Source organism: Symphalangus syndactylus, chromosome 15 (assembly GCF_028878055.3).
Source record: "Symphalangus syndactylus isolate Jambi chromosome 15, NHGRI_mSymSyn1-v2.1_pri, whole genome shotgun sequence".
Classification (NCBI taxonomy): domain Eukaryota; kingdom Metazoa; phylum Chordata; class Mammalia; order Primates; family Hylobatidae; genus Symphalangus; species Symphalangus syndactylus.
This window is the reverse complement of record NC_072437.2, coordinates 93,298,468-93,314,784: the sequence shown is the minus strand read 5'-3', so window position 1 is coordinate 93,314,784 and position 16,317 is coordinate 93,298,468. Positions and strand designations below refer to the sequence as shown.

General features: G+C 44.8%; 1 protein-coding gene across 3 annotated transcripts in view; it reads left to right on the top strand.

The window, feature by feature from the left end:
* FLT3 (fms related receptor tyrosine kinase 3) overlaps positions 1 to 11,952 on the top strand; it is a 100,529-nt gene extending 88,577 nt beyond the window's left edge. For all 3 annotated transcript variants that reach the window (XM_055244380.2, XM_055244381.2, XM_055244382.2), the window contains 2 exons: positions 188 to 293; positions 11,391 to 11,952. In XM_055244380.2, the coding sequence (XP_055100355.2) occupies positions 188 to 293; positions 11,391 to 11,513 (229 nt within the window). In that variant the 3' untranslated portion in view covers positions 11,514 to 11,952. The remainder of the gene's footprint in view (positions 1 to 187; positions 294 to 11,390) is intronic.
* Positions 11,953 to 16,317: the final 4,365 nt, after the last annotated feature.

The window sequence follows — 16,317 nt, the reverse complement described above, 5'->3', positions numbered from 1 at the left end:
TTCTGCCCATCATCTGATTTCTCCTTTCGGATATGAATTCAAAATCTGGTAGAGGACTTGCCACAAAACAAACATGCTGTAAATAAGTAGCTCCAGAGGAATAAATGGTGCTTCATTATATGGAAAATGATCCATTTTGCTTCATTCAGACTTCTTCATCTTGTTCCTTGTTCTATTGCTTTTACAGATACATTATAATGCAATCCTGCTGGGCTTTTGACTCAAGGAAACGGCCATCCTTCCCTAATTTGACTTCATTTTTAGGATGTCAGCTGGCAGATGCAGAAGAAGCGGTATGTAGCAGCCAGGACTTTGTAAAGCTTTATAAAGGAAATTGGTAAATTAAAACACTTGTTGCTGACTTCCTATGAACCAAAGGTACCAAGTTGTCATTCTCGTTGCAGTTTTTCTGCAGCCCTTTCAAAGTTGTGTGGGGTAAGACTTTATTTGTTTATTTATTTATTTATTGAGACAAGGTCTCGCTCTGTGGCCCAGGCTGGAGTGTGTGGCGTGATCATGGCTCACTGCAGCCTCGACCTCCCAAGCTCAAGCAATCCTCCAGCTACAGCCTTCCAAGTAGGTAGGACCACGGGAGGGCACCACCATGCCAGGCTAATTTTTTTATTTTTTGTAGAAATAGGGTATCACTGTATTGCCTAGGCTGGTCTCGAACTCCTGGGCTCAAGCGATTCCCCCACCTCAGCCTCCCAAAGTGCTGGGATCACAGGGCATGAGCTACTGTGCCTGCCCTAAGACATATTTATTGATAAAAATGTTTTTAGGAAAAAAAAAAAAAAAACACCTTTCCTGATTTCAGCCAAATGATTAATAAATTAAAAGCTCTTAAGTGTTCAGTGCAGTGAAGTAGACAACTAAATAAAACTAAATAAAAATAATCCCTGGCCTCCAGAAGCCACTAGCCCTTTCTTACGAAGCATCAGTGTGGAAAAATCACATGACTCAATCATGCTATATGGTAGCGTGGAAAGAGCATTGACCTGGAGTTCTGAGGGTTGAATACCAGCTCTACCACTCTGTCTCCTAATTGTGTCCATTATAGCAAATCACTTTACTTCTCTAACCATCAGTTTTCTCACCTGTAAAATGGGTTGTTAAGTTAGATTATCTTTCGAGCTTTGGGAACTTGGAATTTCTTTGCTAACGCTTCCCCCGTCAACACCGCCACCTGGTGTAGTGAAAAGAGCCATCTCCAGATGAAGTAAATAAAGGAGAGAACCTTGAGCTCCCAATACCGAGGTTCAAATCTTGGCTCCATCATTTACTTGATAAGTAACTTAATCTTTTGGGGAGTCTCCGTCTCAGTTTGTTTACCTGAAATATGTGATTAACAAATCTCACCTCATGGAGTTGTAAGAAGGAGTAAATCAGGTGATGTATGTGAAAAGAGTTAGCACATACTGGGCACTTGGTATTTACTCCATAAAATGTCCGTTAAATATAAATCTGATTTTTAAGTGGATTGTCTGTCCTCCTTTCTAAATTGTTAAGAGTCTGTTTTCAGTTCTGTATTCTCTATATAGACCTAGGTAGATAGTGTGTACTTTCCTACTGTGTGATTTTTTTTTGAAAATTATATAGAAACTAGGTTATTGTCAGAGAATTGGGTCAAAAGGCCGAAGGAAACGGAAAGCCCCCAACAGACTTATAGCCTATTGCACAGATACCTATAAACTGTTCATGACACTATAAGGTAAACTGAAAGAAGAGTTATAGAATGAAACAGGAAGTGAGCTGGTAGAGAAAGAATATATATGTACATTTATAGCTGTCTAGCTGTACACTTTTTTTTTTTTGAGACAAGGTCTTGCTCTGTCATCCAGGCTGGAGTGCAGTGGCATGATTTCAGCTCACTGCAGCCTCCATACTGTGGGCTCAAGCAATCCTCCCACCTCAGCCTCCCAAGTAGCTGGGACCACAGGCACACACGACCAGGCCCAGCTATTTTTTTGTATTTTTGGTAGACATGGGCTCTCACTATGTTGCCCAGGCTGTTCTCAAACTTCTGAACTCAAGTGGTCCACCTACCTCAGCCTCCCAAAGTGCTAGAATTACAGGCATGAGCCACCACACCTGGCTAAGAGAGGACTGATTGATGTTACTCATTGCATAGTTGGGTGTGGATTTGTGGGGAACTTGCGAGCTGGATGTGAGGACTGAGTAGCATGTTGGCTGCTGGAGAGTAGAGGGTGAGTAAGATATTCCAGGATAAGTGAATCATATAAATAAAAGTCCAAAGTTGAAAAAGTAGAGTGGCAAGTAAATGCCTGTGCCTAATATACAGGGAGAATGGGAGGGTAGAGAGGAAAAAAAAGTGCAAAGGTCGTGTCACCAGGATGGAGGCTTCAGGACCACTTGGGTCTTGGTTTGAGCTTCTCCTTTCATGTCCCCATGCCCACAGGATGTCCAGATCCCCTTCCCTCTGTTCAGGGGACCTGTCAGGTATCAGGGGCCGTTGAATGGCAACATATCCGTGCATGATTAATCAGCTGAGGGAATCCATGCTAAGGGACAGGCGGTTCACCAGCTTTTTCTCCCAATTCCTTCCACTCTGTTCCCTGACCCTCTGTGACCAGTGTCAGAAGCACCCAGAGAAAATGGTAGCTCCTTTAAGCAGGTTAGAAAACAGGCCCCCATGGCCCATTGCAGTGGGTCACACATGTAATCCCAGCACTTTGGGAAGCTGAGGTGGGCGGATCACTTGAGGTCATGAGTTCCAGACCAGCCAGGCCAACATGGTGAAACCCCATCTCTACTAAAAACAAAAAATTAGCCAGGCGTGGTGGCGCATGCCTGTAGTCCCAGCTACTCGGGGGGCTGAGGCAGGAGAATCGCTTGAACCTGGAAGGTGGATGTTGCGGTGAGCCGAGATGGCACCAGCGCACTCCAGCCTGGGTGACACAGTGAGACTCTGTCTCAAAAAAGAAAAAGAAAGAAAAAGAGAAAGAAAGAGAGAAGGAAGGAAGGAAAGAGAAAGAGAGAGAGAGAAAAAAGAAGAAAGAGAAAGAAAGAAAGAAAGAAAGAAAGAAAGAAAGAAAGAAAGAAAGAAAGAAAGAAAGAAAGAAAGAAGGGAGGGAGGGAGGGAGGGAGGGAAGGAAGGAAAGAAGGAAGGAAGGAAGGAAGGAAGGAAGGAAGGAAGGAAGGAAGGAAGGAAGGAAATGCACCCCTCCCCGGGTGGGAGGAATCCAGAGGACCCCCTTACTTAGGGCTCATGCAGCCTGCCCCAGTCTAAGCCAGTCTGAAGGAGGAGAGCTTGGAGTGGGTCTCAGCCATCTTGCCCGCTCTGCTGGGCACTTTTGTTGGCACAAGGCACAACCCACACAGCCACGCAGGCAGCCCTGCCCACTCTGCAGAATCCTATCTAGTCCCTTGGTTGGAACACTGGCCTTGTCACCTTCCCCAGGGTGATCTTCCCTGTTACATCTGTGAATGGTTTTGTAGAATCTTCTCTCCTCCCCTCCCCTCCCCTCCCCTCCCCTCCCCTCCCCTCCCCTCCCCTCCCCTCCCCTCTCCTCTCCTCTCCTGTTTTCTTTTTTTTTGAGACAGAGTCTCACTCTGTCACCCAGGCTGGAGTGCAGTGGCGCGATCTCAGTTCACTGCAACCTCTGCCTCCTGGGTTCAAGCAATTCTTATGCCTCAGCTTCCTAAGTAGCTGTGACTACAAGCACGCGCCACCACGCCCAGCTAATTTTTGTGTTTTTAGCAGAGACGGGGTTTCACCATATTGTCCGGGCTGGTCTCAAACTCCTGATATCATGATCCACCCGCCTCGGCTTTCCCAAGTGCTGAGATTACAGGCGTGAGCCACCCCACCCAGCCCTATTTTCTTTTCTTTTCTTTTTTTTTTAATTTTAAGATTTTAATTTACATAAAAAGTTCACCTAAAACATTTATCCCATTTACATGCAGTCAATTCTCTCATTTTTAGCAGTTTATCTAAATTACATCTGAAAACTGAGATATTAGACACTATCATTCAGTTAGTCCTTGTTAACCTTTTTTTTTTCCCTTGGGATTTTTTTTAAATTTTATTATTATTATACTTTAAGTTTTAGGGTACATGTGCTCAACGTGCAGGTTTGTTACATATGTATACATGTACCATGTTGGTGTGCTGCACCCATTAACTCGTCATTTAGCATTAGGTATATCTCCTAATGCTATCCCTCCCCCCTCCCCCCACCCCTTTTCTTTTCTTTTTAATTTATTTTTTTTAGACAGAGTCTCACTCTGTCACCCAGGCTGGAGAGCAGTGGCGTGATCTCGGCTCACTGCAACCTCCACCTTCCAGGTTCAAGCAATTCTCGTGCCTCAGCCTCCTGAGTAGCTGGGATTACAGGCACCTGCCACCACGTCTGGCTAATGTATCTTTAGTAGAGATGGGGTTTTACCATGTTGGCCAGGCTGATCTCAAACTCCTGAGCTCAAGTGATTCGCCTGCCTCGGCCTCCCAAGGTGCTGGGATTATAGGCATGAGCCACCATGACCGGCCAGAATCTGTTTCTGTATCAAGGACTAGGGAAGGAAAAGGGCCCTCAGAGAACCAGAGAGAAAGAGTGGGAAATACATGGAGAAAACATAGGTTAAGGCTTTTATGTCTAACCTCATCACCAATGGGATTAGATCAGGGAGATCACTGATTACATGATTACATGTCTAGGCATTTAGACAGTGGTGAACCGATGAAGATTTTTAGGATGGACAAACATGCTTCAATCTTTAAGAACCAGGTCAAATATTCTGTGTTCTGCAAAGCCTCCCCCAGTTTCCCTAGTCAGATTTCAGGCTCCTTCTTCTGAATTCTCATAACACTTTCAACACTCAATTCCATGTGAGACTCAAATCCTAGCGTAGGATGACTTTATATTATGGGTCTCTCTCTGTCATCACTAGACTTCATTAGTGAGGGTAAGTACTGTTTCCTGTTCATCTTTACACCCCATGGGGTAGTGCTTGCCATGTGATATTAAGTAAATGAGTGAAGTCAGCATGAAAACAAGTTGGAGACCACATCTGTTTGGTTCATCATTATAGACCCCGCTGCTAGCATGATGCTTAGGCATGTAGAAGGCGCTCAGCAAACATTTCTGGAATGAGAAAGAAAAAGAGCATAAAAGAAGTTTGGAAGGCCGGGCACGGTGGCTCACACTTGTAATCCCAGCACTTTGGGAGGCCGAGTGGGGTGGATCACGAGGTCAGGAGATCGAGACCATGGTGAAACCCCGTCTCTACTAAAAATACAAAAAATTAGCCGGGCGTGGTGGCGGGCGCCTGTAGTCCCAGCTACTCGGAGAGGCTGAGGCAGGAGAATGGCGTGAACCTGGGAGGCGGAGCTTGCAGTGAGCCAAGATCGCGCCACCGCACTCCAGCCTGGGTGACAGAGCGAGACTCCGTCTCAAAAAAAAAAAAAAAAAAAGAAGTTTGGAAAAGCGAGGCAGAAGATGAGACGTCAGGACACCAGTTGAGAGGGGCGGCAGCAGCAGGGATGGGCATGCTGAGGGGGAGCGCACTAGGCAGGGGCCGTGGGCTGATGAAAGGGGACACATGCTTGTCCCCTGTTTCAGAAAAGGGATCTGAACTAACATCACTCCCCTCTCCTACTCGGCTGCATAAATTATAGGAAATTTTTTTTTTTTTTTTTTAAAGAGAAGAGAGGCCAAGTGTGGTGGCTGACACATAATCCCAGCACTTTGGGAGGCTGAGGCACAAACATAGATTGAGCTCAGGAGTTCAAGGCCAGTCTGGGCAACATGGTAAAACCCTATCTCTACAAAAAAATTTAAAAATTAGCCAGGCGTGGTGGCACATTCCTGTGGTCCCAGCTGCTAGGGAGGCTGAGGTGGGAGGATCGCTTGAATCTGGGGGTGGGTCATGGCTGCAGTGAGCCATGATCATGCCACTGTACTCTAACCTGGGTGACAGAGCAAGACTCTGTCTCAACAAAACTAAACTAAACTTAAAATTGAGGCCATAATTGGCTTTGACAGTAAGAAAGAGATCTTTTTGTGGACCAGAAACTGTGGAAAATCCCTGAGACAATGAAAGCAGTTAAAATTGCACTGCAGAGGGAAAACCCACCACAGAGGATGCCTGGGAAAAACAAGGACAAGGCTAACACAAAGGCAGCAAGAAGTCCTGGGACCCTGCAGAAGCTCTGAAGCGCGAGTAGCCACATGGTGAAATCAACATAAGATTACATGTGGGTGTTAAAAGTGTAAGAACGATATGGGTGAGATAGAAATGTAACATATAACTTCTGGTTCAGTACAGGGGAAAAAAATGACCATAGAAAACATAATCAGTCCAACAAAATGGGGAAGAGAAAAATAAAGAGAATTCATGGAAATAGAAAACACAAAATTAGCTGGGTGTTGTGGTGCACGTTTGTAGTTCTAGCTACTCAGGAGGCTGAACTGGGAGGATCCCCTGAGCCCAGGAAGTCGAGGCTGCAGTGAGCTATATAACTGGGCTGCTGCACTCCAATGTGGGCAAAGGAGAGAGACCCCATCTCTAAAGAATAAAATAAATAAATAAAAATTGAAAATACAAAAATAAAACAAAATGGCAACAATCAGTTAGCCTACTTAGGAAAGAGAATCTCAGAATAAATAAAGTCGTTAACATACATCGTTAGTGAATGCCACATTCACTAATCTCAATACAATGTAATATAAAAATCACCCAACCAAAAAAGCCCCCAAATTTATATACCAAAATTAAAAATCAGCCAGGCGTGGTAGCTCACGCCTGTAATCCTAGCACTTTGAGAGTCCAAGGCGAGTGGATCACCTGAGGTCAGGAGTTCGAGACCAGCCTGGCCAACCTGGTGAAACCCCGTCTCTACTAAAAAGACAAAATTAGCCGGGCGTGGTGGTGGGTAGCTACAATCCCAGCTACTTGGGAGGCTGAGGCATGAGAAGTGCTTGAAACCAGGAGGCAGAGGTTGCAGTGAGCCTAGACTGCGCCATTTCACTCCAGCCTGGGTGACAAGAATGAAACTCTGTCTCAAAAAATAAATAAAATAAAAATCATGCTTCTTAAGGAAGTCTTTGCTTAAGAAGAAGGGGAAAGAGGGAAAAGGAGTAAAAATGGATATTGCCTATTAAAACCTGTGAGAGTTACCCAAATTCGTAATTATAAATTCATTTATTAGAAAACAAAGAAAAATGAAAATCAATAACTAACCTTTTTTTCCTTTGTTTTTTTTTTTTTTTTTTGAGACAGGTTCTTGCTCTGTCACCCTGGCTGGAATGCAGTGACATGATTATATAGCTCACTGTAGCCTCAAACTCCTGGAATCAAGTGATCATCCCACCTCAACTTCCTGAGTAGCTTTTTAAAAATTCTCTTTTGCAGAGATGGGGATCTTGCTACATTGTGCAGGCTAATCTCAAACTGCTGGCCTCAAGCAATCCTCCTGCCTCAGCCTCCCAAAGTGCTGGGATTACTGGTGTGAGCCACCACACCTAGCCTGATTAGCCTTTCAATTTAAGAAGCTAGGGAAAAAACAAACAACAATAAAGAAGAAAGTGCAGAGAGAGAGGAGGAGGAGAATGAACAAAGCAGAAAGAAGGAATTAATAGAGATATAGCCAGATTTAATGACACAGAAGAAGTAGCAACAGCAAAATAATAGCGAAGATCAGGAAAACCAAAAGTTGTTTTTTGAACTAATAATGTAATTGTTAACATTTTTTGAGTATTTAATCATAGAGCTTACTAATGTATTAGCCACAAAATTAGTAACTCTTAATCCTCACCTCAATCTCCTGAAGTAGGTTCTATTATTACCCCTTTAGCAGACTGGTAAATTGAGGCACGGAGAGCTTAAGTAATTTGCCTAAGGTAACATGGTAAATGTCAGACTTAGGATTTGAATACAGCAGTCTGAGTGTAGTCTATACTGTATATTAATATTGTATATCAACAAAGTATACAAATATACTACTAAAGCTACTATCTTTGAAGTGAACAATTAAGAAAAAAAGAAGTCGGGTATGGTGGCTCACGCCTGTAATCCCAGCACATTGGGAGGTCAAGGTGGGAGGATCACTTGGGTTCAGAGGTTTGAGACCAGACTGGGCAACACAATGGGACCCCATCTCTACCAAAAATTTAAAAATTAACCAGGTGTAGTGGCGCACACCAGTAGTTCCAGTTACTCAGGAGGCTGAGACAAGAGAATCACTTCTGCCTAGGAGGTTGAGGCTGCAGCCAGCCGTGATTGCACCACTGTACTCCAGCCTGAGTAACAGAGCGAGACCCTGTCTCGAAAAAGAAAAAAGCACAAATAAATAACATTCAGATGAAAAGGAAAAGAAAACTAAGGAAAAAAGAACTATTTTTTAAAGTATAAGAAAATTTATGTACTTCTTTGAAAACCCAGGGTTTGTTTCACAATTTCATAAGGAGAATGTATTTAAAAAGTCATTTAAAGGTCACGTTTATGATGTTACCTGTGGGCTTGTTAAAAACAACAGTGGCTGAGTGTGGTGGCTCACGCCTGTAATCCCAGCACTTTGGGAGGCCTAGGTGAGTGGATCCCTTGAGGCCAGGAGTGCAAGACCAGCCTGGTCAACATGGTGAAACCCTGTCTCTACTAAAAAAATATAAAATTAGCCAGGTGTGGTGGTACACACCTATAGTCCCAGCTACTTGAAGCACAAGAATCGCTTGAACCCAAGAGACAGAGGTTGCTGTGAGCTGAGATCATGCTACAGCACTCCAGCCTGGGCGACAGAGTGAGACTCTGTCACAACAGCAACAACAACAAAAAAAAAAAAAAAAAAAAAAAGGAAAGAAAGGTCACTTAAAGAAATGGAAAAGAGTGATGTATTACAACTATACCCAGTAACTAGCTATGGGAGTGGAGAGAGATTGAGATGTCAGAGATGGTTCTAGAAACTTCTAGACAGTGAGACAGGATGAAGAGCATATGTTAGTTAATTCAGGTGGAAGATTGGAAGTGTTATTGGTATTTATGCTACACAAGTCCTTCATGAGATGGTTAGAAATTCAGTGGTAGAGATGTACATTTGGATTCAACAGGTTCAACAAATGCTAACTAACTGCTATGTCTACTTCGCAAAAGGCATGCATGAGTAGTTACTGTTTATCCTTCAGGGTACAAGCAAAGCTGTCATTGTGCAGCACCTGGTTCACAATTGATATATTTTGGGTCAAAGGATACACACACACACACATACACACACACACACACGCACACACACAATTTTCTAGAAAGAATAGTGAAGTGTAGGAGGCAGTCTGGACAGTTCATACTAAAACTGTCAAAAAGAAAAAGAAGTAGACAGTAACCGGCTGTGGGAAGGGAGCAAATCTATAAAATTTAAATAGAATGCATGATTCTTAAATCATAAAGTTCTTATAAACAAATAATAATAAAAATGTATCACCTTTTAAAAAGTTCTTTCTTTTAGAGACAGAATCTCGCTATGTTGGCCAGGTTGGTCTTGAACTCTTGGCCTCAAGCAGTCCTCCTGCCCTGGCCTCCCAAAGTGCTAGGATTACAGAGGTGAGCCACCATGCCCAGCCTATATAGCCTTTTATGTATATAAAAGGCAAAGGAAATATTCAAAATGAAAACAAATGCACATAAAGTATAGGAAAAAGGCCCAACTTTGCAGATAATGAAACATATATAGTTAAGGAGATAGAACTTCTTGCTCAGCAAAAGAGAAGAGATGTGAGAGGCTGACATACCCATTGTTCAGAAGGCTCTGGAAAATGTAGAGTTCCCAGGCACCGTTGATAGGAGTAGAAATAAATACAGCCTTTCTGCAGGGCAGCCTGGCCTTGTGTATCACAGTTCAAGTGTGCATTCTTTTTGATCTAGCAATTCCACTTCTGCTTATCCCAGCGTCAGACTAGATCGAGTGTGCACTTTTCACTTTGTTTTGTATAACTAGTTGGTCAAAAGGTTAGTTATGACGCATCAGTACTATGGAACTCTAGGCTGCTATGAAAAAAAAAAATGTGGCCATCCTTAGTGAATAACATAAATATGTGACACAGGCAACATATGAGCAGTTTAATAACAATATATTGATAATTCAAAAATAAGGCTCTAAAATAGAATATACAGCCTGAGCCCACAGACACAAAATTGTGTGTGCATAGCAAGCTGTCTATAATGGTGGGTACTTGTCATGACTTGTAGCCTTTTTTCTTTTTCTTTTTCTTTTTCTTTTTTTTTTTTTGAGATGGAGTCTTGCTCCGTCGCCCAGGCTGGAGTGCAGTGGCGCAATCTAGGCTCACTGCAGCCTCTGCCTCCCAGGTTCAAGCAATTCTCCTGCCTTAGCCTCCCGAGTAGCTGGGACTGCAGGTGCGCACCACCATGCCCGGCTAGTTTTGTATTTTTAGTAGAGACAGAGTTTCTCCATGTTGACCAGGCTGGTCCCGAACACCCGACCTCAGGTGATCTGCCTGCCTCGGCATCCCAAAGTGCTGGGATTACAGGCGTGAGCCACTGGGCCTGGCCTTCTATGTCTCTTTCTGTATTTCTCAAATTATCTATATGAATGCGTGTTAACTTCATATTTGGGAAAGGAAAGTAAATCTCTTCATTTCAGAGAAAAAATTTTAAAGTCATGAAACTCCCAAGGGAAAACCGAAGAATCAGTCCCTTGTATTAACTCCATAATTAACAGATTTCCTTTGTGGCCTTTCTCTTTTATGATTTTTCTGCATGGTTTTAGGATTTCTAAAGTGACATTTTATATCTAAGAGTAGACTCAATAATGAAATAAAATAGTTGACTATGACTTGATTTCTCCATTAATAAAAGGACCAAAATTGCTTTTTTAGTTATGTAGAATATCCTCTGAGACTTATGCATAATAAAAGTACTTGTCTACACATTTCCTGAAAATATGTACATCTATTATATATCAGCTTAAACATTTTAAAAGTGATGTCTAGGCCGGGTGTAGTGGCTCACACCTGTAATCGCAGCACTTTGGGAGGCTGGGGTGGTGGGGGATCACTTGAGCCCAGGAGTTTGAGACCAGCCTGGACAACATAGTGAGACCTCGTCTTTACAAAAAATTAAAAAATTAGCGGGGTGTGGTGGAGCCTGCTTGTGGTCCCAGCTACTCAGGAGGTTAAGGTGGGAGGACTGCTGAAACCCAGAACATCAAGGCCACGGTGAGCTATGGTTGTGCCACTGCACTCCAGTCTGGGCAACAGAGTGAGACTCTGTCTCAAAAAATAAATAAATAAACAACAAACAAACAAAAAAGTAATTGTCTATATAGAACAATTGTTTTTATTTAAATAACTTATAATATGGGCGCATAACATGTACATCTACATCAGATGGTAATCAGTGTTCTGTCTCGTTCCCACATTCAGATGTATCAGAATGTGGATGGTCATGTTTCGGAACGTCCTCACACCTACCAGAACAGGCCACCTTTCGGCAGAGAGACGGATTCGGGGCCACTGTCTCTGCAGGCTCAGGTCGAAGATTCATAGAGGAACAATTTAGTTTTAAGGACTTCATCCCTCCACCTATCCCTAACAGGCTGTAGATTACCAAAACAAGATTAATTTCATCACTAAAAGAAAATCTATTATCAACTGCTGCTTCGCCAGACTTTTCTCTAGAAGCTGTCTGCGTTTACTCTTGTTTTCAAAGGGACTTTTGTAAAATCAAATCATCCTGTCACAAGGCAGGAGGAGCTGATAATGAACTTTATTGGAGCGTCGATCTGCATCCAAGGCCTTCTCAGGCTGGCTTGAGTGAATTGTGCACCTCAAGTATGGTATATTCTTGTAAATACATAAAACAAAAGCATTTTGCTAAGGAGAAGCTAATATGATTTTTTAAAATCTATGTTATAAAATAATATGTAAGTTTTTCAGCTCTTTAGTGATATATTTTATGGATGGGAATAAAATTTCTACTACAGAATTGCCCGTTATTGAATTATTTACATGGTATAATTAGGGCAGGTCTTAACTGGAGTTCATGAACCCCCTGAAATTGTGCACCCATAGCTACCTACACATTCCTTCCAGAGCATGTGTGCTTTTACCCCAAGATATAAGGAATGCGTAGGCGGCTATGGTTGTCACAGCCTAAGATTTCTGCAACAACAGGGGTTGTATTGGGAGAAGTTTATAATGAATAGGTGTTCTACCATAAAGAGTAATACATCACCTAGACACTTTGGCGGCCTTCCCAGACTCAGGGCCAGTCAGAAGTAACATGGAGGATTAGTATTTTCAATAAAGTTACTCTTGTCCCCACAGTCCCCCTCATTTTATTTTTATTTATTTGTTTGTTTATTTAATGTTTTAGTGACAAGGTCTCACCCTGTCTTCCAGGCTGGAGTGGAGTGGTGAGATCACAGCTCACTGCAGCCTGAAACTCCTGGCCTCAAGCGATCCTCCCACCTCAGCCTCCTGAGTGGCTGGGACTACAAGCACAAGCCACTGCACCCAGCTAATTTTTAAAATTTTTTGTAGAGATAGTGTCTTGCTATGTTGTGCAGGCTGGTCACAAATTCTTGGCCTCAAACAGTCCTCTTGCCTCAGCCTCCTGAAGTGCTGGGATTACAGGTGTGAGCCACGGCGACCAGCCCTCTTTGTCCTTTGAAGCTTAGCACCCTCCATCCCATAGGCTTATGATCTTGGCTTGTGCCCCTGCCCCGCCCACCTCCACTTACACGACAGGTGCCACCAAATTCTGCCTCTTCTTTCTCCTCTACCTCCTGTTGTGTGTAGTGGTGAGGGACAAGGGCTCTGGAACCGGTCAGCCCAGGTTGGAATTCTCTTTTCACCTGGTCTTAGCTGTGTCATCAGGGGCAAGTAACTCAACTTCTCTAGCCTCAGTTTCCTTTTCTGAAAAATGGGACCACTAATGGCATCTCTTTTATAGAGTTGCTGGAATAATTAGATGAATTAAATATATACGTAGCTTAGAAATACAGAAATATAGAACATAAACATATACCTCATGTAGATCAATGCCTGGCACCTCAGTGTGACCTAATAGCATCATTTGTGCTTTCCTTTATAGTTTTAATCCTTTGCTTAGTACCAGGTCACCATAAACTCCCTTAGATTACCAGCCCTTTTAATGGCAGCAGTGGCCCATCTGGAGTGGCCACTGCAAAGATGCCGGCTGCAGTGCGGGAGCCACAGGGGCTGTGCGCTCCATGGAGCTAGTGGGAGGCCCGCCCCCTTCTGAGATGGCCAGGCGGGAGCCCCACCCTCCTGGGAGCAGCTGCCACCAGAGTTAGGTGAGGAAGGAGTCACTCAGGCGTCCCTGCGCTCCCGGCTGGGAAAGCCCTTCCTGCCCCCACTGCTCACAAGTGTCAGTTCTTGCTGCCTGGCCTCTTTCCACTCCTGGTGGCACTCAGATTTTGGAGCAATGTTGAGGCTGAGCCCCGGCACTGTCACCACCCTGCCAGGTGTGTGCGCACTTAGGGTGGTGCTGACATGCCAGCCTCCTGCTGCCTTGGCCCCCTCTGGACTTTGGACACCGACCAGCACAGGAGGGAGGCCAAGCTGGGGCTGAGGGTGGCTGGGCATGGGCCTGTAGGTGCCCCTCAGCAGGAACAGTCTGGGCACCGTGGATGACGTAATTGATGGTAGCAGGAGGCAGATAGGCTCCTGGGCAGAAGGGGTCAGGTCCCCAGTGAAGCCCCACCTTCAAGCCAGGGACTGCCTGAAGCATGGGGGCCAAGCTGTCAGTTCCAGGTGGAGTCCCCAGCAGGAAGTGAGAAATTCTGGTGCTTTTTCGCTGGCCCATGCACCAACAATCAGTATGAACTTTCTCCTTTCTGAAGCCCATTAACCTCTCCGCACCCCACACCCCCCTCCCCGACCCCCACAACTCAGCCAGACTTGCAGAGACCTCAGGACAACTTGCCTGTGGAAAGGAACTACCCCCTTCAGGTCTCCTGAGAGCTGTTCTGTTGCACAGTGAAGCTCCCCTCTGCCTTGTTCGCCCTCCACGTGTGCGAGTACCTCATTCTTCCTGGACACTGGACAAGGACTTCGGACCCACTGAATGATGGGAATGAAAGAACTGTAACAACCTGGTGACAAGGGGAGAAGACATGTGGCCCTTCAGGGGGCCCAGACCTAGGGGCTCCCCAAGCCAGGGCTGTGACAGCCTCTTTGGGGCTCTGTGGTTCCTGGCATCTCCAAACTGCCAGGCCACCGTGTTCCCCTCATCCAGACACAGGTGCCTGCAGCGGAAGCAGCATGTGGTATATCTAACCCAGCTGTAGCCTCGCCCTGAGCCGGCACCTGTGCCAGTGCCTGGAGCTGCCCACCCTGCTGCAGCAGCCAGTGTGCCTGGCTGCACAGAGTGGTCGGACCCTTGGTCACTAACCCACGCACCCCTCCTGGCTCTGCACCTGGCTCGCCCTTGGCAGGTGTGGGATCTGGGCCCATAGTGCAAGCTGAGCCAGCCTGCTGGGCTGAGTGGGTGGAATAAGCCCAGAGGCTGCGAGCAGTACTCAGGCAGAAGGCATCACGAGCCACAAAGGTTTCCAGCTGGCAAAGCAACACCCCAAGGATCCTGTGACTCCTTCCTCACCTAACTCTTCCTCCAATCTCTCCACTGAAAACTTCAGTGTTTTCTGTAAGCCACTGCCAGGTTCATCTTCCTAAAGTACTGATTTGCATATGTTGCTGCCTGCAGGGCTTCCTGGGGTCTAGCAGCTAGTTCCCAGGGTCTAGCAGCAAAAGCCACGCTGTCTTCCTAGCACTCCATGCACCCACAGCCTGGCCTCAGCATTGCTCAGCACTGGCTGCATAGCCTGTCCCTCTAGCGAGTATGTCTTGAACATTCCCACCTCCAGTTTTCCTCTCCTTGGAATGTCAACTTCTACTCTTCCTTGTTATGTCCTTGCTTCCTGACCAGACTTCAGCTCTTTCTTCTCCTTCAGGTCTTTGCCAGTTTCCACGCCCATGAGTGATGTCTTCCTGCACTGAAATGTAAGGGCTTCTGGTCTGTATCTTAATGTAGAGCTTGCCCACCTTATGCTGTTATTTATCTTCTTAAGTAAATGTCCTGTCTTCTCAACAGAATTTTAAGAAGTTTGAAAGCAGATATGATTTATGCCAAGTTGTATGCTTAACTCTGATTTGGGTATACAGTCAAGATACAATAAGTATACATAGTCAATCACTTTTTTACTTACTCAAGTAAAAACATAAAATATGCTTGATGTTAAAAATCAAATCATTTTGACCCGGCGCAGTGGCTCACGCCTGTAATCCCAGCACTTTGGGAGGCCGAGGCAGGTGGATCACGAGGTCAGTAGTTCAAGACCAGCCTGACCAAGATGGTGAAACCCTGTCTCTACTAAAAAATACAAAAATTAGCCGGGCATGGTGGTGGGCACCTGTAATCCCAGCTACTCGGAAGCCTGAGGCAGAGAATTGTTTGAACCCGGGAGACGGGGATTGCAGTGAGCTGAGATCACGCCACTGCCCTCCAGCCTGAGCGACAGAGCTAGACTCTGTCTCAAAAAAAAACGAAAATCAAAAATTATTTTATTTTTACCTATAATAATAAGTGGGACCTTTTATTTGCACAACCCAAATCCCAAAATACTTCTTCGGGAAAACTACTGATGAAGTTTGAGGTATTGGCTGGATGCAGTGGTTCATGCCTGTAATCTCAGCACTTTGGGAAGCTGAGATGGGAAGATCACTTGAGGCCAAGAGTTCAAGACCAGCCTGGGCAATGTGGTGAGAGACCCCATCTCTACAAAAATAGAAAGAATTTAAAAACTAGCTGGAAGTGGTGGTGTGTATCCGTAGTCCCAGCTACTTGGGAGGCTATGGTGTAAGGATTGCTCAAACGAGTTCAAGGCTGTGGTGAGCCATGATCACACCATTGCACTCCAGCCTGGGCTACAGAGTGAGACCCTGTCTCTGAAAAAATAAAAAAGTTTGAGGTATATTCCCCCATCTTCTTGTTAAATATATTTACACAGCTGGGCACAGTGGCTCATGCCTGTAATCCCAGTACTTTGGGAGGTCGAGGTGGGCGGATCACCTGAGGTTGGGAGTTAGAGACCAGCCTGACCAACATGGAGAAACCCCGTCTCTACTAAAAATACAAAATTAGCCGGGCATGGTGGCGCATGCCTGTAAATCCCAGCTACTTGGAGGCTGAGGCAGGAGAATCACTTGAATTCAGAAGGTGGAGGTTGTGGTGAGCCGAGATGGATCCATTGCACTCCAGCCTGGGCAACAGGAGCAAAACTCTGTCTCAAAAAAAAAAAAAAATATATATATATATATATATATA